At 35.3% G+C, this 22,237-nt stretch overlaps 1 protein-coding gene across 13 annotated transcripts in view; it reads right to left on the bottom strand.

The window, feature by feature from the left end:
* Positions 1-22,237, bottom strand: part of GRM8 (glutamate metabotropic receptor 8) — a 348,011-nt gene that overhangs the window by 65,580 nt on the left and 260,194 nt on the right. For all 13 annotated transcript variants that reach the window (XM_035559306.2, XM_035559304.2, XM_035559303.2 and 10 more), the window contains one exon: positions 2,482-2,618. In XM_035559306.2, coding sequence (XP_035415199.1) covers positions 2,482-2,618 — 137 coding nt within the window. The remainder of the gene's footprint in view (positions 1-2,481; positions 2,619-22,237) is intronic.

Genomic DNA, 22,237 nt, shown 5'->3' with positions numbered 1-22,237 from the left:
TTGCCTTCAACAAATATAGAGTTTTTCACTGAAACCACTGAAAATATCCTCTATGTTCCCTCTGATTTATTGGCAAGCAAAGGCACTACCGAATTTGGCATATGATGACTTGGAGTATTGACAATCACTCACAAAGATTACTTGGTCTCAGTATACTTTGTCTAGTAAAATGAGGTGGTAGGATTGCCACAGCAGATCATCATGTGGCATAAGTGTCATTGACACATGCTATATAAACTCAGTGAATGCAGAAACAGAGGGAAACAAACTGCATCATCCATATTATGACTTCCCTCTTCATTGTTACTGTACCAGCACCAGCAGACTCCGACAGTGACTGGCATCCAAAATCTCACGCCATGACAAACCGTAAGATATAAAGCTCACTCTTCACTTTAGAGCTCCTCCAGCATAAAGTTGAGTAAGTTCAAAAACAAGTGAAAGGTAGGAGGAGAAATATCTCATTGCTGAATCCTGCTGCACAGAGGAGCACTGTGCAACTGCTGGCACCCTGGGCCAGGTGAGCACAGGGCAGTGTGGCAAGAAGCTGGAAGCAGCAGGGTGTTGTGCCAGCCCTTTTGCATCTCTACCACTCCACAAGCTAGACAGCTCATCAGTGAATTTGAAAAAAGAGACAAAAGAAGAAAGCCACAAGAACATCCTAATACATCCATTTTCAATGAGAGTTAACAAGGGGTGTCCTTAGATAAATCCTTTCCTGCTGGCTTTGTGGTCAATGTGCTTAGCGTGGTGTGGTTTCAGTAGTCTGAGTAGAAGCCAGTCTGCTGGTATGTCAGATAATTCCTGGCAGTACACATATATCAGGCAGAAATAAAGGGACTGAAAAGCCACAGACTTAATGAAAAATTTAGCAGTCTAGGTGGGGATACAAAAAGACAAACTGGAATGGAATTTGAAGCAAATTTTAAGGTAGCTCTAGCTATTACTATGTAAATGCTATTTTAGTACAAATTTGCAAAATGTATGTATCAGTTCTTCAGCTTATTTATAAACACCAGAACTTTTCAGAAAACAATAGCAATTATGGAAATCATGAAAGTCTGTTATAATAGACATAATAAGGGTCTAACTCTAATACTTTCCAGAAATTACTATTTAGTACTAATCTTTACACTTGTTTAAAATGATTCTTTTTTCTTTCATGCCTTTCAGCAGACAGATATCAAGTTACTGGGGAGATAACACTGCCACACAATCTGCTCTGTGCAGTTTCTGTTGGTAGGGTTGTTTGTTTGTTTGTTTGTTTGTTTTCTATTTGGGCAGAAGAAGTAAATAAATGAGTCCTTGCCAAGTAGTTACAGATATTAAATATTAGATATGGTAAAGTGATTTAACAGCTGAGCCTGAAAACAGAGAGCTATCACATGTATTATTGTTGATAGCACTCAGATAATTATTGCAAAGTAGTCTCAACAGGAGAATCATTGGTAAATATTTACTACACTGTCTTTGCTAGTCTTTATCGGGAACCACTCACATGGAAAACCAGAGCTGTTAGAAAACTCTTCTTTGTGGTTTGATTAAAACTACTGAACAAACTCCCCTTGGTGAATCCAGTCATCAGTTCACACTGTTGCCTTTCTCACTAGCCTTTAGCAAAACAAAATTTGGTATTTCAAATTTGCAGAGCTAAGGTAAACCCTGTAAATCAATGAGACAGGTTAACTGTGTTGTGGTGTTCTCATGACTGTAACTTTCCTGGCCCCCAGAACTTCCCATTACAGTTGTGGCTTGATGCTTAGCTGTCATTCAAATATTCTTACGTATATTCTCTGAATCTTATTGGGTTGGTGATTTTCAAAACAAATATAATTCAATGCACATGGGGGGCTCAGCTACCACAAAACTTGCGGAACTTATTAAAGCAGCAATTAGAAACACCTCCCAAGGGAGGGTAACTTTGTTTCCTCTGTTATTAAGTAATAGAGACTATACTAATGCTAGTTAACTACACAGAAAAACTCCAAATTCTCCTTTTATATTCAAGAAATATTTTTATTGCGGTAGTTCATCATCCTAGTGTTTCAACCAACTCAGAATTGGTTAGATAGTCCAAACTTCTCTTTTATTAAGTACATTTCCATCCCCTCATATCCTTTCTATTTTTGAAAGACAAGAGCAATATATATGTGCGAATCATTTTGTCTGACACCTTCTTTTGAAGGATGAGTTACTATTTCACTGCCTAACTTCATAGTCAGACTGAGGAATATCAGATATATAATGACTCTAAAATATCATTTAAAGCAGCAGGTGAATGTGCAACCCAACCTACTTTAAAATAAAAAGAATTGGGTTCAGTTTTTTTTTTTATTATTTTTGCTCTCTTCTCAAAAAGAGAACGGAGTAACTTTTCTATGTCAACTAATAGAAATCCTCCACATTCCTGAAATATAATAATGTAATATTCAAATGGTTGCATTTCTCCAATGTCAGCGTCATAATTAAGCTACTACTTACATTTAGATGAAGCTGGTTGGTCCAATGACCAATTACTTTGTATTCTGTACTTTTGTTGGTGATTTGATACTGAAAAATGTCATAGCGTCCAGGAGCATCTCCATTTTCATTGAAGATAACAGGTGTTCCAGCACTCCCTGAAAAATATTAAAAAGCAGTTAGTACAAATACCTTTATAGCAATTTTCCAGAAAAGATATTCTGGGGGAAAAATTATAATTAGAGACAGTTGATCACACTGACCAGGTTCTTCTCAATGCAACACTGGTATGGTAATAAGTCTAAAAACCTCACAAAGAAAATGTGTGATATTTTCATTATCACTAAATCTAGCTTATATAGAAGTTAATGAAAACAACTTTAAAATCTTTTTTCAAGAAAACACTGAAAAATAATAAAAAAAAAAAAGTGGAGAAAATCCTTTTGACTTGCAGAAGGGCACAATTTCACTTTAAGGTGTGAATACAGTGTAGTGGCACAAATAGCAATCTTCCGATGAACTCCTTAAAGACTTTTCCTGTGAAGTATGAAAATAAAGTGAATATCATCAACTTAAGAGCCAATGCTCCTAAAAGACCTTGAGGAACAAATCTCTAAATCTGGTCACAGCTAACGTGATCAGTTTCTAGCATTGACCACCTGTGTAAAAGTGTTTTATCAAAATAAATTAAGGATAGCAGCTGTGTTTGTTGCTCTCTCTTCTATATACGAGACTGTCAGACAGAAAGGTCCATTGCCGAAACTGTCAAAAGTTATAAATCGACACTCTGTTCTTACTTCGATCAACAAAATGTTCAAAGATTGAAAACTACATGTCTACCTTGGCAGCCAGGTCAGCCAAATTAGAGCATGTTTTGATGAATTCCCTCAAGGTGACATTACCTTCAAGGATCTGCAGTCCTACAGAGATTTTGCAAAAATTGCACAAAGAATGTCATATTCAGCAGTCGTCCCCCCCCCAAATTCACACGTACAGATGAAAGAAATTTATAATGGAGGTCCATTGAAGACAAATCCAAATATCTTAAAGTTGTTTTTCAGTAACTGGAGAATGAAAACTATGTTCACTGAGTAAACAAACAAACAAAAACAACACTATTTTCACATCTCTCGATGCGAAAATCAAGAAAAAGAGAGTACCTAGTTCCTAGTAAATTCCTACAGTATGAGACCTGTTAACATAATACCTAGAGGTACTATGCCCACTGTATGAGCACTTTCCAGAGAATGTCAAAAAAAGCTTGAAAGTCTGGGTATATATTATGCAGAAGTTGGCCAGTAGAAGTGGGAATAGCAGTCTACGTACCTACAGAATTTCTGCATAAATACTTCTTGTATCTCCGTCTCCCATAAATTATTGTGTTCTCTTGTTTTGTATAACAGCTTTCATACAAAACTGATATCCAGTGAAATGAACAGTGTTTTCAGAGTGACAAGTGGCACATTAACCACTGTGCCAATTTCACAGTTCTGCCAGCAAAATTCTGGCAGCAAAAATTAGATGTGAGCACACACAGAAGAAGAGTATCAAAAGATTATGTGTGATAAATATTTAAGACCCCATTGAAATACAAGAGACTCAACACAAAATTTTGGAAACCTCTTTATGATTTGCTACCAATTCTTTTGGCAGAAATAAGGGCAAGAAAAATGCCAGTCTACAATCTTCTATAAGCAGTGAAATTACTCTTCTTTGCACAAATAGCAGGTTGATCCAACAAAATTCTTCCACCCAACAAACACATACTCAGCAGCTTTGGGTAAGTAGATGTTGAAGTAACCTTCAGACTATTTTTTCAATTTGTGATGCTGTGATGATGTGAAGATGATGTGAATCATCGTTCCACTCAGCACCATTTAAAGAGTTTATGGTAGGAACAGAAACCTATTACCAATGGATATATATTGTCCTTTGTCCTAAAGACCAATGGGGTTTCAAGTCACCCTTATGATCAGCAAAAACAGCGTGAGTTTATAATATCTTGTTTTTTTATAAACATCATGTATGAGGAGTACATGATACAGTACAGGCCAGAACCATCTTCTTCTTTGATATTATTATGTTCTCATCAAGAGAATTTCACTCAGTGCACCACAGTCAACAGTGGCATAGCATCTTGCTGAATTCAGCTGCTGCTCCGAGTCCAACAAGATCTCTCTCTTACAGCAGACATTAAGATAAGCTTTGCCATCTTCATAAAGTTCAGTTTGCTAAAGTCTCGAATAAGTCACAGAAGATTCAGACCCCCAAATACTAGGAAGAATGTGCTATCCTTCTGTGGAATCACATTTTTAGAAGGTAAAATAACAGTCACAGTGCTTGTTATAAAGTAAATTTGATAACATCCTAGGGATGCTGCCATAACTAGTAGTTATTGTTAGCAAGTGGCACCAGACCAGTATCTTCATCTATGTCTTATGTCTTATGACATAATTATGTAATAATTATTACACTTTTTTTTCTATGTCATTGTTTTGTGTACATTTAATGAACCTAAAACAAGGCGGTATGCATGACTGGACTGTGCTAATAACCGTTAATAACCATGCTAATAACCATTAGTTACATAACCAGGAAAGCAAAGCTTAAAGGCTTTTGAAGAAAAACTAGGGATTTTAGCAAGGCTTTAGCAGAAGCTTTGGAAGTGTAAGCAGAGAATGAAACTAGAGGTATCAAGGCTATAAACTAATCATCAATGGTTAATTAGTGTTCTTAAAAGAATATTAATCTCATCTGAAGAAAAATGCACCCTGATGGATAATCCACATGAACAATGTCTGAGAACGGATAGTCCACAAACCAAAAAGAAAGTATTTTATGTAAGAAAATATATTTTGTTTGGGCAACCCGTTGAATGTATGCTTTATTGAATTAAAGTGAATACTTCTATGGAAAAAACTGCCTAAAATTTTATAGAGACAAGGTAATTAAACCATGTGGAGAAACATTGAAGCTGACTATGACTCATCACATTGGTGGAGACATATCTCGATTCAGTGTAAAACACTGTAACAAACCCCACTGAGCTGTAAAAGTGCCTTTTTTAACAATCTGATATGCAGAATTGATCATTCTTGAAATCCTATACTGTGTATACTTGTGTACTGCCATATATGCCTGTATGGTATAATTGCCATTACAGGGAATTGCATCTTAATACTAGTTCAAGACACTGAGTGTTTAATTGCTCCATTTAATGGATGTTGAGGACCCGCTGCTAAATCTAAATGCAATATATTTTTGTCAGAAATTAACGCAGAAAATTACACTCTGACCTGAAGTAATCAGCCCAGGTTATATAAATTCCAGTTTATAAAAAAGATTTGGGGAAACCACACTGAATAGTTCTTGGATAGAACATTTATTTTAGAGAATAAACTTGGATACCCTCATTCAGGAACTGCATTTATTGGGAACCATCATAGAAAAATGTTACTTTTGCTTAGGAAAAATGTCCCTGCAATGCTTGTCTAGACACCTCAGAGACCACAAGGCAGCCAACATTTTTTTAAACCATTTCACTAATTTCATAATCATCTTTTTCATAATTTGTCAACAATCATGTAGCAAGGTAGTTAAAGAACAGCGAGGGAACTGTGCCTTTTCACATTTTATTCTCGGTGTGCTTATGTTGCTCTGCATCATTTTAACCCATGATTGACTCAGATAATTGTATGCAATCTGTCATCATCTTAACTAAATTTTTAATATATTCTGGATGCCTAAAACAGAAGTACATGGTAGAATTTCAAGAATACATAATAAGCTTGGCTACCAATGGAAAATCATGTGTGAACCTTCATATTTCCTTTGAGCCAACCCTTTTTCTTTATTATTTATAAACTTAGTACTAACTTATTTTGAGATCCATTTCTGATGTCTATCTTTGTTGAACAACTCCAAATTACTTTTAGAAAATATATATTTTTTTTAAATTGTAACTCTATACTGATAAGAGGAGGGAATTTTTCAGATTTTATAATAAAGTACAGTGAAGTATTGTTCAAATGGTTTTCAAACGTGTTTTGAAATCACTTTTTTTTTTTTTTTTAGCTAAAAAGGTACAAGAAGGTAGGAAAATGCATCTCATTTAATGTCCTCAGTCTGTAAAGTCCAGCAGTTCAATCCCAAAGATAGCAGAGGGTTTGAGTGCCCTTACCTTTACAGGAACTACTTAGCCAAAGGGACAAAAGAGATAAGACAAAGTGGGAAACACATGGAGATAGAACTCCATCTGTTCGTCTGCTCCATCAAAGACATCGCAGAATGAACTGATGATATGGTCTAGCAGAGTTGTGGCTATGTCCAATGATGTGGTTCAAAAGACAGGCAAAGAAACATCGGGTTGTCTATCTGAACATACTTATCTCTTATCTTTTACCTTTTCAAGTCATCAGGTATGCATGTGTTTATTACTGAATATTAATTTAATAGCCATGTATGTATGATATGGTTACCTAAAAGCTTCAGGATTTTTGATTTACTGCTTTCCAAGTCCCTTTGATGCACTGAATGGCTAATAAACAGATAGCAACTAAAAATAACTCCATAATCAGACAAAACAATTTTCTAGAAACCCTATAGCTGGATGCATTATATAGTAGTTCCATTACCATTCAGTTGAAGACAATCTATATCTACAACATAAACAAAGAAGTTTATTAAGCTTAAAGACACATTTACTTATTGTATATAATAAGCAACAATCTGATTCTGAGAGAAATTCTTCCTCTTCCTTCCCGGTTTACAACCAGCTGCACTAAACAACTTTGAATGTCAAGCTAACACATACGCTAAGCATTACCAAAGGAATGTGTCTGTGACCTCAGTAGTTTATAAGCCTTTTAAAATGCAGCTTAAACTAGCCAGAAATGTTATTTAGAGAAGAAGAAGAAGAAAGTAAAATGCATGAGGTTTTTAATTCAGAATCAAGGATGAAAAGGATTCTTTTGAATTTTTAATGCCTTACGTTGATGTCAAGGAAAGCTGTTTTTGATAAACAACTGCTTTATGACAAGCCCTTTGTACACTGAATTTGAAAATTCACCTTCTTCTAAAGAAATCCTTAAACATGTACCTTGATATTCTTAAGATGCTGTTCAGCAATTCCCTTATGTGCCTGCTTTACCAATTTTCTTTGCATGTGTACGTAAACAATCCCATCTCCTACTGCAAGCTGTGAGCTTAGTTCCCTGTGAGGTCACCAAATAAGCTTTCTCAGGTGGCTTCCAGTGAATTTTCTCTCTGCACATCTCCAGTAGTGGAAAGGAAGTGGAATGACTGGAAAACCACAAGTTCATACGTGCAGGTGGCCAAATACATATTAAAATTATTAAGCTGTAGTGAAAGCTAAAATAAGAATAATGGTGAGCCTTTAATGATTTTTTTTTCTTTTTAAAATAGAAAGAAAGAAACAAAAAGAAATCTGTTAAATTAAATCAACAGCCTTGGGTTTCCCTTACAAGAAAACCTTTAGTAAAAAATTACTTATGAAGCACTACTAATTCAGTGCCTTGACAAAAGTGTAGAAAAGTGATAAGCCCCACAACTGATATTTACAGAATATTCCAACTCCAGTGGACCTGATTCCATTACAAAGATTGCTTGATATTCAGCTCATTTTCTAAAATGAAATGAAAATTACTTAAGCTAAATCTTCGTCCTTTGAGCTACTCTACATAGGCTGTTTTATCTATTATGAAACCCATTGCAGTCAGCAGGGATTCGAGGGTATGGTTAGATAAATAGAAGTCAAGCAGTTATAGTACACTATAATATAGTTAACTGTTGTGTACAAAAACCTCAAAATGCACCATCTGTTAGAATTTGGCATTAATGGAAGGCTTCAGATTTATAGAATCAACCCTTATTTCATTAATTTGTATTATTACTTTCAAGTACTAAGAGTTGGGGGGCAGATCTTTTTTTTTTTTTTTCTTTAATTTAGCGTTTCATTTTAATTAGTTGTTAAAAAGTACTGCAGAGGTGTACATGAGTTACATGGTTCTCACTAACGTGGAAAGAGGGACAGTAACCATGTGAACCTTCAGTACTTAGAATTCCCAAGGAAGCAGAATGTATCTGTAAAATTAGAAAGGAAATTTGTCACTGATAAGCCTTTCATTGAGACAAATGAAAGAGAAGATTGAAATAGAATGAATAGAAAGGGTAAACATAAGCTGTTAAAACATTTCATACTCAAAAAAAAAAGAAAATCACTAACAGGGAATTATAAAGAATTATGTAGAACTAATAGAAGCTAATTTGTGAATATTAGGCTGGCAGACAGAGGAGGAATATACACTGTATTGGGCTAGGTAAGGTCTGTGATAAATGAAACCACTATCTGCTCAATCTTCATACAGCAGACATTTTGAAACAATGAACAATGCAGTTACTAAAGTAACAAATGTTCATTGTCTTACACATATTCAAAATCTGAAAAGACGCCTCTTTATGCTAACCCTAAAATGTCTCAGTTCATGATTAGGACGCTAAAACTGGATCGCACCCAAGTGCCGCAAACTTACTGCTGTTTTACATATCCTAAAGTACTGGAGACACCCACATAGATGTGCAGAATATGTTTATGACAGAGAACCTGTGCCTTTCTGAGACAGCAGCTGGAGGCCAGATGGATACCCTAGGGTTATCTAAAACAGCATTCAATGCCCATGTTAAGCAATTTATCTTACTTACCACGGGGCAGATTCTGGCTATTCATGTATGAAAGCAGAAAATAGAGCCAAAGGGAAACTGAGAGTACTACAGAAAATGCATAATATACAGTCTTAGGGCATGTGTGATATAAATTACGGTGGCAGCCACTAGAGATGGATCTCACATAGAGAACGTAAATAATCGGATATTAAAATAAAGTGATATAAACCAATTCCAGGCCAGGCAGTACAACTTTATATTATTGAAGCTGGTGGATAAGAACTTTAAGGGTGACACTGCAGAGATGGGTATAATTTGTTTGATGTCTTGGTGAAAGGCCTGGAACACAAGTCCTGTGAGGAGCAGCTGAGGGAACTGGGGTTGTTTGGCCTGGAGAAGAGGAGGCTAAGGGGAGACCTTACTGCTCTCTACAACTACCTGAAAGGAAGTGATGGGGAGCTGGGCGTCGGCCTCTTCTCACAGGTAGGACTGATAGGACTAGAGGGAATGGCCTCAAGTTGCACCAGGGGAGGTTTAGGTTGGGAATGAGGAGACATTTCTTCTCAGAAAGAGCAGTCAGGCATCGGAATGGGTTGCCAAGGGAGGTGTTGGTGTCACTGTCCCTGGGAGTGTTCAATGAAAGGTTGGACGTGGTGCTTAGGGACGTGGTTTAGTGGGTGACATTGGTGGCAGGGGTGTGGTTGGACCAGATGATCTTGGAGGTCCTTTCCAACCCTCATGATTCTATGATTCTATGATTAGAAATGCATACTTCTGTGAAAGGAATAGTTCATTCCACCTGTGCATAAGAACATTGGACAGGGTGAGTAAAAAGAGCACATGATTTTTAAAATAACAAATAAAAAGCAGTACTTTTTTCTCCCCAGAAGGCAGTTGAGTATTAGAACTTCTTACTACAGCAGGCCCAGAGACATGATGTGCCATAAAACTCACCCTAAAATGATTAAAAATCCAGCCTGTTCTCATTCAGCACTGAGAAGATCTATAGAGACAGGTTTCTTCTTAAAAACTTACATCATACCATGTGTACCAAACAACACTGGTTTGTTTATACATCTGAAGAACCCAGTGAGATGAAAAACCGACCAACCAAAACCAAACAAACAAGGAAACAACAACAACACAATGGGCTGTGGGAGGAGATATATGCAATGGGGACACACAGCTTAATCCCTTAAGAATCAACACATCTCATAGAAATCAGCGTCAAGAGAAATATTACTCTAGTGATACACTAGAATAGTAGCAAGGTGATATGACATTATCTGGTAAGTGCTAACAGCTCATGCTGAAAGAGGAAGTTATGAGGACATTTAGGTTTTGGGGGTAGTAACTATACATAAGTGTAAAAGAAACAAAAAGTTTTATTTGTATGACTGGAAATATCAAATGTTCTTGGGTGGAAAATATTCATTTTAATGTTATGAAGTATATGTTATGTTTAAATTAAAAATTCCTTTTAAAATATATTTTGCAATACCATTAACAGCAAGCCTGATCCTTCTGAGAAGAGTCCGAGGTTACAATTTTCCACATGAAAAAAAAAAAAAAGTAAAGTTGCTCTGTATCTTACACATATGCTGGGTTGTAAGTGGGAGTGGAAGTGTGAGGAACCTTTACTGCAAACATAACTCCAAGTCATCTGTTTTGGTATTGCCAAAATGAATAAATACATTTCAAGAGAGCATGCATTTCTCTATACAATCACAATCACCTACAGTCCCCAGCAACACAGCCATACAACAGATGCCCACTGTGAAACGGTCTTCATATCATTTGTTTCCATTTTTATGACTTTACAGGCAAAAAAAAAATTTCCAAGTAGTTGTAGCTATACAACTGGAGGTGATCAGAAGAGAGTGAGGACATAAGGTGTATTCAAGAACTTCCTCATTAGCATTTTTTTTCCCCGAAACTGTAAATAGTATGTTCTTAAGAGGCACGCCCTTCTGACCATAAATCTGGTCAGCAGTTTCACTCAGGGTAAACAAGCAGGACACAAGAAGATGTATGTGAGAAGTACATGTTATGAGGAACTCGGGTGCACCTTGCCTGCACCCTGCCTTCAGCTCCCTGAGATGCTGAGGATCATCCTTATTCTGCCTTTTCCAGTTTCCTACTTTGTGCTCTTTCACATCTGGATTTTTGGCATTATTCGGGGGAGGGAGGCACAGCACTTCACTGCTTCATCCTCTTTTTATTTTTAATTTTTGTTTTGAAACTAGTCCCTACTAATTTCAGAACCTCTGTCTCTGAATACATAGTACTTCCATTGGAGTTATCTACCATGTTCAGAAGGTCCTATCTAGGACATATGTGTGAAAAAAAAAAAAGAAAAAAAAAGAAAAAAAAAGAAAAAAAAAAGGAAAAAAAAAAAGCACCTTCCTGGATGAATGTTCATACACCATTCCACAGCAGTAGTCCTCTTGCAACAGTTACAAGTATAAATCTTCATTTCTCTCTTTCATTATTTTAATCTTCCAAAGAGTTGTGGATATGATTCTGTGTTAAAATCTGATTTTGTCAGGCTCCTTTTTTTTTCACTTAATTAGCTTATTTCTTCTGGAGTAATCATCTCTGCTCAGTTTTACTACAATGTATCTTTGCAGTAGAGTTTCTACTCTGCCTCTTTTGACACTCTGAAAGTGCTCCGGTAAATGCCTGTCAAGCTGACAACTGACACTTTGGGAAGGCAGAGAGGACTTACAGCTCTCCCACTTCAGGCTCCAGTCTGAACATTTACTTCAGGCCAGGATGAAAACTTGCCAAGCAGGCATATACACACCCCTGTGGACTTTGGAAGTCAAAAGGCATTAAGATAAAGTGTTTCAAATAAAAAAAATAATAAAATAAAATAAAAAAAAAACTTCAGTGAATACTAGCAACTCGCAAGTGCCTGTGCAATCTCAGAAAGAAAGATTTCTTCCCTTTCCCCTGCAGAGCAATTCCTCTAGTACTGAAATATATGAGGGAAAGGAGGTGTGGAGTTAAATCAAAGCCCTGCCCAGATGGAGGTGGTGCTCGTGTAAGGATCTGGATCAAGGGGAGCAACACTTTACAACAGAGAATCAACATCAAGACTGTGCTGTTACGGAACTAGTTAAATTTCAAGGGATGTCTTCAGGAAAAAAAAAAAAAAAAAGTATCTGAAGAGCCATCTATATTTCCAGGTGCTCTGTTTCGCAGAAGTAGTTTAGGGAGCTTCTCAAACTTGTTCATCTTCTTGGTGAGCAAGAAGCTTCCAAAGCTTTTTTGGTTGGTTGGTTGGTTGGTTGTTGTGCTGGTTTTTGGTGATGGTGGTTTGTTTTGCTTTGTTTTGTTCTTTTGTTTTGTTTTGTTTTGTTCTGTACTAACAGATTCCGGCAGCTGATGAGAGGCAAATAAAAGTTCTTTGCCATAGGTGATAGCTAGGCAGCATCCTGGTGAAGAAAGGTAACAGCATTTTCAGTCTAACTGTTAAAATGGCACCAAATCAGATAGAGGGTAAGTAGCCCAGCTTACAGGCATAATTTCCAGTACTAGGACTTCTGTCCCAATTATAGCATAGCTTTTATTTTTGATTCTGCTCTTTTGTCTCTGCTCTCTTCTCTAGAAGCCTCTACCTGATGAGAAAAACAGTCATCTGCCATCTTAGCTAACTTAAAACATGGTCATAATTCTCAGATACCTAAATGTGATTCGTTGTGATAAGACTGACTGTGGCATTTCATGTCTAAGTCTTCATTATTTTTTCCTAAATTGTATGAATAAAAATGAATGAAAAGCAAAAATAAATAAATAAATACATAAAAATACTGCCACATAATTATAGTTGAAATAATGGATTACAAAGAAAATGAAGGATCTAAACAATTTTCCACATAAGGCTTATACAAAGTGTAGTTGATTTACAGTAAAAATAAAAATAAAACAAAATCCAGAAGCCATGAAGCTATGAATTATGTCCAAGTTCTAAAAGCACATAGCTAAATTCAGATTTCTCAAACAAGACATACCCACATCCTTAACTCTGTTCCATTAGGATTGTCATTAGTAGGCAGACATTAGTCTGTTAGCACTTAGTTAACAGACATCTGAAACATAAATGTCATTTTCTTCTGTGTCTAACCTAACCACAGATAAAATTTTCTTTCACATGCCTCTTAGTAGGATCAACATACTATCAGTGATCCATGAAGTTACATCATCTTGTTGAGCAAAATTATATTTGACATTTGAAGCTATTTCCTGTTGTTTCCTAAGTGCAGTAAGTTGTGTGATAATTAAGCAGGTTAAAAGTATATTAGGGAATTTCCTACCAGTGATTGCTAACTGTTGACAGAGATCATAGACCGCCTTCCTTCCAGTGCTTCAGGGCTTAAACTCTGATATTTAGAGAGGACACAGCACCAAAGAGAAAATGTCAAACATCCAAAATCCATTTTGTAGCGAGATTTCTTTTGTACAGCCTACATAAAAAATAAACTAACCCACATGACCAGCACACATGCACACACAGAGCTTCAGGTCACACTTAAATTATCAGGAAAAATTTGAAGAGAGGCATCAAGCAGAGATGTCCCTGTCTGAATCACAGCTTTATATTTTCTGAGGTATCCAAGGTGATGTTATTTCAGTCTCACGACCTTGTCACAGCTTATTGTTTGATGTTTCTAGAATGCAAAACTGTCTAATATAATTCACCCCAAATACTAAGTTATTCATTAAGGTACTACCTTGTGCCAAAAAGAGGAGGCAGACTATATAGAGTAGTTACAGAGAAGTCTGAGATGTTGCAGCAAGTTAAAAGTGCTTGATATTCCTGAGTCCTTCAACTCTGCATGGCAGCAATAACTAATGTATTCGATGCAAAGGATAACAAGTACTTTTTTTTTTTTAATCTTGTTTCTTTATAATTATAGCAACCATTAGTGAGTAACTGGTACCTAGTGAAAATTTACTCTGTTGCCATGGTTATCTCAGGTAATTGTACAGTTATTAATTTCCAAAGACATAAAACAACACAAATGCTGTATCTACAAAACATTTAAGAAGTCATTTTAATTTACAGTGTTTTCCAAGCACTTTATGGGTCACAGCCTTACTGAATGAGTGACTTAAATTTCGATGTGAAGTCATTTATTACACCTATAACATATACGTGCACTCCCACGCGTCCCACTTTTTAGATACTTGACTTCAGGGATCATACGGACCTTTCAGGATTTCAATAGCATCTTTCAGTACTTTTAAGAAGCTTTTATAGCACTGTCTATAATCATTTTACATATTTGTGCTGTTCTGGAAAAGTATATCTGAACTTTTTTTGACTGCCTCTTTTTCTAAGGATAAAAGAAGATTATTGACCTGATTACATGCAGAATATTAGAAACAATTGAGATATATAGAAAAGTAACTTCTGTTGAATACAAACAAGAAGAACTTTTTAAACACCGTAACAAAACTACATAAGAGGAACAATATATCCTTGGAATGGCTAATCTCTCCATTTAAGGAGGCTGATGAGTGTACTTCATTAACCCATTTTTACAGATACAGTTCTGTACTAATATTAGTGAATAACAATATATATTGCTAATGCAGTAAAGGTTGAATCCATAAATTCAGAAGACTGATCCGCCACCTCAGTATTCTCTACTGCTATGAGAAATTCACATTCCATAAATTATAAATAGAAGTACTAACCACTAATATTTTTAGTATTACTGAAATTTTATGTCTAATGTTACGAAACTTCTTTTACAGATCCCATATACTAGGTTCATGTAAATGTGGGAGAATCTTATTAACTTTCTTTAAAAAGTTCTGAATCCTCAGGGTTGAAGAGAAAAGCTTTCAAAAATAAACGAAAAAACAAATGGGACAAAGGAATTGCTTCAAGAATGTTTTTAATCTCAGAATTTAAAGGCTTCTTTGGAGGACTGACTCAAGAAATCTGAGCTCACAGTATTGGAATACTTAGCTATAGTAAGCAATATAAAGAAAAATGTTAAGCATTAGACATCCTTCAAATCTTGACATAATCTTCCCTATATAACTAAAATGTGTAATGACAAAAAGACATACTCATCAATCAATCCTGGCTTCTTCCTTCACTAACATAAGGAAGACATAAACTCTGTTTAACTAGTTACTTAAATCAGTTTTGTGGCTGATTTGTCTTGTGGAAACAACATAAAAAAAATCAAAAACAGGAGAGGAATTTTATAAACGTGTATACACTTCCTTTTTTTTTTTTCCTTTTGACGTAGTAATCAAGGTTTTTAACATCTAATATGCTAGTTTTGCATTAAATCCTAACAAATAGACTATTGTCACAGTTGGGCCACACAAATAGATACTAGTCTTTTCTCAGCTTGTACTCCATCATAGTAATGACACTGTCCTGATTACCTGTTTATCAGAAATGATTTTTTTTAGCTGCTTTAAGTACTGGTAGGCTTATCAAAAACTCTTGGAGTATAGGAACTAGTTGATTTGCCTATAGATGAAGACATACACTTTGAGTTGGCTAAGTCATACCCCACAAGCACAGCAAAGCACGGCTCATACCCCACAAGCACGGCTGAAAAAATAAAAAAAAATAAAAATAAAAATAAAAATAAAATAAAATAAAATAAAATAAAATAAAATAAATAAAAAAACATGAAAACAAGACTATATTGTTCCTGGTGCTTTTCAACATGAGTGAAAATACTCTTTTAGGACAGATTTAAAGAAAGTCTTTACTGGGTTATTATGCCTGGATCTCCAAAATCTAAGATTATTTTATAACATTTTAAAATAAGTCATAATGGGAAGTTTAGTAACTAGATTCAATTCAGCTCTGAGAAATCATAGCCATAGATTACCTCAGATATGAAATGTGAGTATCTCAGAAGAACCTCTGAAGATTACATGTGAGTAATCTTCCCAGCTGTTTGAAGCCCTGCAAAGACTAATAGTAGCCACAGATAATTGCATTGTGTGTTTCCTTATCATCATGTCCAGGTTTGTGTCTTTTAAATATGTCAGAAAAATCTAGTGCTTTTTTTGGCAACTATGATGCAATACAAAGATTTAATTGTTATCCTTCAATGACCACGTGAAAATACTAGATCCCAGTTGTAGCTCCCTAGCTGTTTAAAATACTTTGCTCATTCCTGGTGATTGGAGAAAATGCTGTACTATGTTGTTACTGCACTAGTTATGTGCAATAGATACCTGGCAGACTAAATCTGTAAAAGGTCTTATAAAGCTTCTTATTTCCTTTTGTTATTTTCGTTTGAGAAAGTTTTGGTCCCTGTATGGGTAAAAATCAATACCTGCCTCTGCAGCCTTCAGAGTGGACCAAATCCCCCTACAGAAACAAGAAAATATTTTGGTCCCAATTTTTGTGTAATTTAAAGGACGTGATAAAACCAAAGTGTGATAGTAGGCATCCCTGCTTACAAAAACCTGAGCAAATGCAATGAGACTCATTGTATGATAAAGCCTGTGCTAATTATTGCAAGTCACACAAGCTTCAGTCATAGTTGCATCCACATATCTAGATGTAATTAAATTCAAAGAACTGAAGATTTGGATTTGTTAATCCCATTGTACAAACTTTAGCTAACACTATATATGACCAGTTTTTGAGGTTTTTAATCACATTAACTGATTTCATAAAATGATGATTTACAGACTAATTCCCTCCCAAATCCCTACAAGGACAAGATTCTAGAAGATGATCTTTCAAATAGTGCCAAAGGGTTTTAAGAATCACACCAAGGAAGGACCATACCTCAGAGAAAGAAAAGCGTGTTGTTACCACAGCCTGTCACATTTTGGCTGCTTTCTCTTACAGTAAAAGCTCCATCAGCACATAAATGTTGCTGCTTTGCATGCCCAGATCACATAGCTTTAGAACAATTGCTTTTATTACCCATACAAATCCCCCCCCCAAAAAAAAAAAAAAATGATTTCCTGTTCAGGAAAATACTACAAAGCCTTTTCAAATTCTTAAACCAATATTACCTCTGCACTTAGCTGGGGCCCTTTCAGATTTATTCCTGTTGCAGACAAAGGTGGTTATGACAGTTATGTACTTTCAATCCTAAGAAGTTTATTAAGTAATGTACTTAAAATCCTGTTTCCTTGAAACACGTCAGGACCTTTTGCTAGTTCTACAAAGAAGTCTTAGGTGATATTTATGGCTCCCAACACATCTTCACAAGAATGACTGCAGGAAAGTATCCCCCAAGCTACTTCAGAGAAGCCAGCACACCTACATAGCACTGTGTGTTGTGCATTAGGAGCACAACTTCCACTACCAGGATGGCTTTGTCAGTGCCATGCTGGGTCAGGTAGAGCAAACCCTACACTGCTGCACTGGTGTCATTTTGGTGCTTGCAGAAGAGGTCACAGTGAACTAAAGCAACCCCTCATCACTGTGTTCCTCTGTACAGCCTGTGATATATCCTCATTGTCTTTTTACTCTTTCCTTCTTGACCAACCACCTACACAACTTCCCACAGCACCTCATAAAAACTGAGAGGGCACACAAAAACATTCACATACACTGTAAAATCTGATCCACCATGGTTGTATAGCTCATTGCTTAGAACAAAGCCTCTCAATATTCATAGACATTTCACTCTTTAAAGGGGCTTTGCTGACACTTACATTTCAATAGGAGGTCTAGTAGTATAGTTTTAACAAGTTCTTGACCTGCTGACCAGATTGAAAATAAATCTTAATAATACCCCAAGGTATTAAAAAAGCTGTTGGCTTCTTGTCTCCTCTCACATTTCCTGGCTGAAAAATACGCTATCAAAAGCAATCATTATCTCTCATTAAAGCAATTAACTACAGAAAAGCATAGAGCAATGAAATAAATAGGGTGTATACACACACACATATATATGAAAAGCTAGCTATGCTGTTTTTCACTATTTCCACAGCTCCTCAAATCAAAAGAGAGGAGAGTGACATGGTGGTGCATAGTGGCCAAAGCAACAAGAAAGACTTTACACTAGCCATGCCCTTTGCTAGCTCTGTCTAATACTTACAGCACAGCTCCAAGGCAAATATTTAATCATACAGCAAGACCTCTGGCTAAGGTTTTTATCATGATCATAGTTATTCCCAAACTGAGAGAACAGAAACTGGCGCCTGGTGCCAGAAAGGTATCCCAGACATGCTGCACAAATTAACTAATTAATATTTCTGTTCCTGCAATTGATAATTAGCATATATTGCTAGTTATCTACAACTATATGCTAGTTTGTATTCAACTAAATTCTAATGTTCACCATGCATATGTGATATGAAACCTGCACTGTCATATCTGAAGGGATTATTTGTAGTTCTACTGGATTTGCACATTTTCTTGCAGTCAGCGTGAATTCTCCAGGTGCACAGGTGACAGACTAAAAATTTTCACCTCTGTTGCTGCAACCAGGGGATGTGTATTCCCATGCTAAGGTTCACCTGGAGTGGTCTCACCTGATGACTCTGCAAGATTGTACCTCATGCAACTACACTGATATTTCACATTTTGCCTTCTATTGTTCTTTTTTCACTTTCTTTCTCACTGCTACATTTTGTATTTAAAGCTTATAAAATCCTATTCTGATAACTACATTCTTTTAATGGTCTGCTTTAATTTTTTTTGCATATTTTCTTTTGGATGGCTCTCTTTTAGAAGAACAAAATCAGATCGCAGTGTAGAGTTCAGCTTCATAAGAAGTTCTTACAGATATAAATGAAGTGTAATCACCAAAACATTCTTCTGAAATTCATGCACCTAAACTGATTTACACTGGCTGATAATCTGATGGACTCATTTGAATGTATGGGGAATGGTGATTCACTGAGCAAAGCAACGCTAATAATTTCTGATAGACCACTCACGACCCTTTCAAAAATCAGTATCATATTTCCAACTTGTGTCCAGATGGTAAAACATTAAAGCAAGGAGAGGAAAACAAAACAAAACAAAACAAAAAAACAACAAAAAAAAACCAACAACAAAAAACTATTTTTGTATTTGGTAAAAAGGCACTTATTATATTTGCTAGGTCATTGAGAAGATGTTCTTTTCAGATACAATCTAACATATTAAAAAGGTTTCAGATTTTTTATACATGCTTCCTTCACCTACAATAAGCTCCATAACAGAAGACCTTAATTTGCCCCAGTCAAGCCATGCATTAAACCTAAAATCCACCTTTATACTGTCTCTTCCAGGATTGAGAATGTAAATTAATGAACAACATTTAGAAGAGCAGAATAATGATTCAAAACATCACAAAGAGACCATCACAGTATCCACGTAAGTCTGCAAGGAACATTTCCCAGTACAGTGACCTAAATCTAATCAGTGATGAGTGGTAGTATATGAAAACATAATCTTTACCTCTTGGAGCGATACATCTCACCTGTGATATGTTGCAGGCATTAGACTGCAAGTCAAGTCTAATTAATCACATCCTATTTATATAAATATTCCTTAAGTGTTCATATAGAATGTTTGTTTCTTCTAGGTCAAAAACTTCACTGACATCTATAGAATATTTAACATTTACATATGACAAACAGATTTCACCCCCTGTTTTTAAATTGCCATGGGGTGTAAATGTTAATGTACAAAATTAAATGCTCTTTTCCAGAATTGCTTGATTTCATGGTGAAAATAAATAAATAAATAAATAAATATAGCAATATATTTCAACTGTAAAGCTCTCTGAGCCTCATGGAACTATATAGATAATGTAACCAGATTTGAACATGAGATATGGTATTTCCAAATTACTCTTTTTAATATTTCTCTTTCCAATGTATCTTATATATGAAAAAAAAATACATAAAATCCTGCAATAACTATTTTTTAAAGATAATGAAATGCCTATCAGATAACTCTTCATGCCAGAACTTAAATATAGAGTTACAGAAAAATCAGTTTTATTATGAAAGCTGTCAACTAAGAATGCTTTTCAAGGAAAATAATTCTTTTCATTGAAAAAAAAAAAAGGTAGTCTTTTTCGGTTAAAATATAAAAGGCTTCTAGAAAAAGAAAAGTATTATATTAAGGTACTATCAATGCATAAAACCCGTATACACTTAAAGGCAAAGAAAACATGTTGGGTGCCCTTATAATAAAATGAAATATTTGTCGTAGACTAAGTAAGCTTGGAAATAGTAAGACTGGATGCATTGGATAAATATATCGTTTAAAAAAAAAAAAAAAGAAGAATGCTAGGCATTCCATCCTACCACAGTAAGAGATTTCATTGTCTTGGCTCACAATATATCATAATTCTTGAAAACATCAAAAATCAAGCAAACAAACCACATGCTGTCATACTCTCTAGATTTCCACACCAATCCACAGGTAAAAAGGTTGCGCTAACCTTGGGTTAAGCAAGAGAACCCTTACAAGCCTTCTTGAATTACAAACACATTTAAAATTTCAGATATTTACTTATTATCAATTTAAACACCATCAGGCGCTTTAGGTGACATTTTCTAACTAAACTGTTACACACCTTTGGTGGCCAAAGGCATGAAACTCCATCTATCTGGTCTCCTAATTCCCCCCAAGGAATGTATTAATGAAGTATTAATGCGCTTATTATGACCTATTACATCAGCCCACTTTATATTAACAAGGATGTCACATGTACCATATTTCTGCAAGAAGTAAAAAGAAATGAAGCAATTTTTAATATACTGGTGTTGTGTAAGATCTTAGAAGTGGTTCAGACAAATTCTGTTTCAGCTTAAGAAAACCATACATCAGTAATTGTGTTCTTAATTGAGAAATCTAAGGCCTGATATTTTCATGTCTGATGTAGGAAATATATAATCAACAAAATACACAAATACAAGACATCTATCAATTTCAGATAAAAGTTTTCAAATACAAAAAAAAAAATCTCTGATGGCATCTTTAATGTCAGCTTAGTTAATAGTGAGTTACAGAAATAGGCACATAAAATCTGTGTAATACTCACACAAAGGCCAATCAAATAAATCCCAGTTACCTAGGGTGTGGAGAAATAATGTAGAATTCACAATGATGGCTTGTTAAATTTTACCACATATTTCCTCTTTGCAGGGGATTCTGCAGGCACAGTGGTAACAAAACACACATTCTTTTGGTTATGAGTACATTTTCAAAGACATCCTGTGGCGTTTATCTGTGGGTATAATAAGGGACATGCTGGCATTCCTAAGACTGTGCTTTCCAGGGCTTACCAAATAAGCTAGTGATTATTTAATTATTTATTTATTTTTGTGATGTCAATAGCTAGGGAAATAGCAAACACACTTTCCCAGAGCTTTACAGGACAAAGAGCTTTATACCAAGACTAGGATGCAATTCAGTTTCAATGCAGAGAAGAGGAAAGTGAATCCATACAGATATACGTGGAAATGACTAAGACTTATATTAAAGTCTATACCATGCACACATCTTTATTCATTGATCTGCACGTATTTTGTCAGGTAAAAGATTGCTCTAGACCATAGCTGAACTTGGAAACTTAACATAGCCTGCTTTGTAAACAATAACACAAGGTCTAGAAAAACTATCAAAATTTTACTATGGTACAACATATAAACTAGATTTTGGAATAGTTGTAATTTCCCAAACATTAATATAGTAGATAAACAAAACTGATAAAGTTATTATCTTTCACCAGAAATTTGTCTGAATACAAAATAATAATAATAATAATAATAATAATAATAATAAATCTGATGAATTAGTTTCTAATAAAGAACTTTTGTTCATTTGGCAGTGCAGACTATCATAAAATAGTAAAACATGATTGTTACACATCCACATGAAATTACATCTGTTACGAATAATGAAGATGATGAATACAAAAGAGCTAATGCTGCTAACTTAGAATTCTTTCAATAAACCAAAGAGGAAAAGTTGTCCAATTTGAAGATGTTAATATCCGAAAAAAGATGATCTTTAAATTATCATGAGTATTCAGAGCAATAAAACTTTTTGGACCGCATAACCAACCATATTCCAGGTTAATGTAGAAGGCAGTGTCCTTTTTAGATCTCTCACCTCTTTAGATTTATGTGCTAAAAC

This window comes from Cygnus atratus, chromosome 1, assembly GCF_013377495.2.
Source record: "Cygnus atratus isolate AKBS03 ecotype Queensland, Australia chromosome 1, CAtr_DNAZoo_HiC_assembly, whole genome shotgun sequence".
Taxonomy (NCBI): Eukaryota; Metazoa; Chordata; class Aves; order Anseriformes; family Anatidae; genus Cygnus; species Cygnus atratus.
Note: the sequence above shows the minus strand (reverse complement) of the source record. Positions and strands in the feature narration are given on the sequence as shown.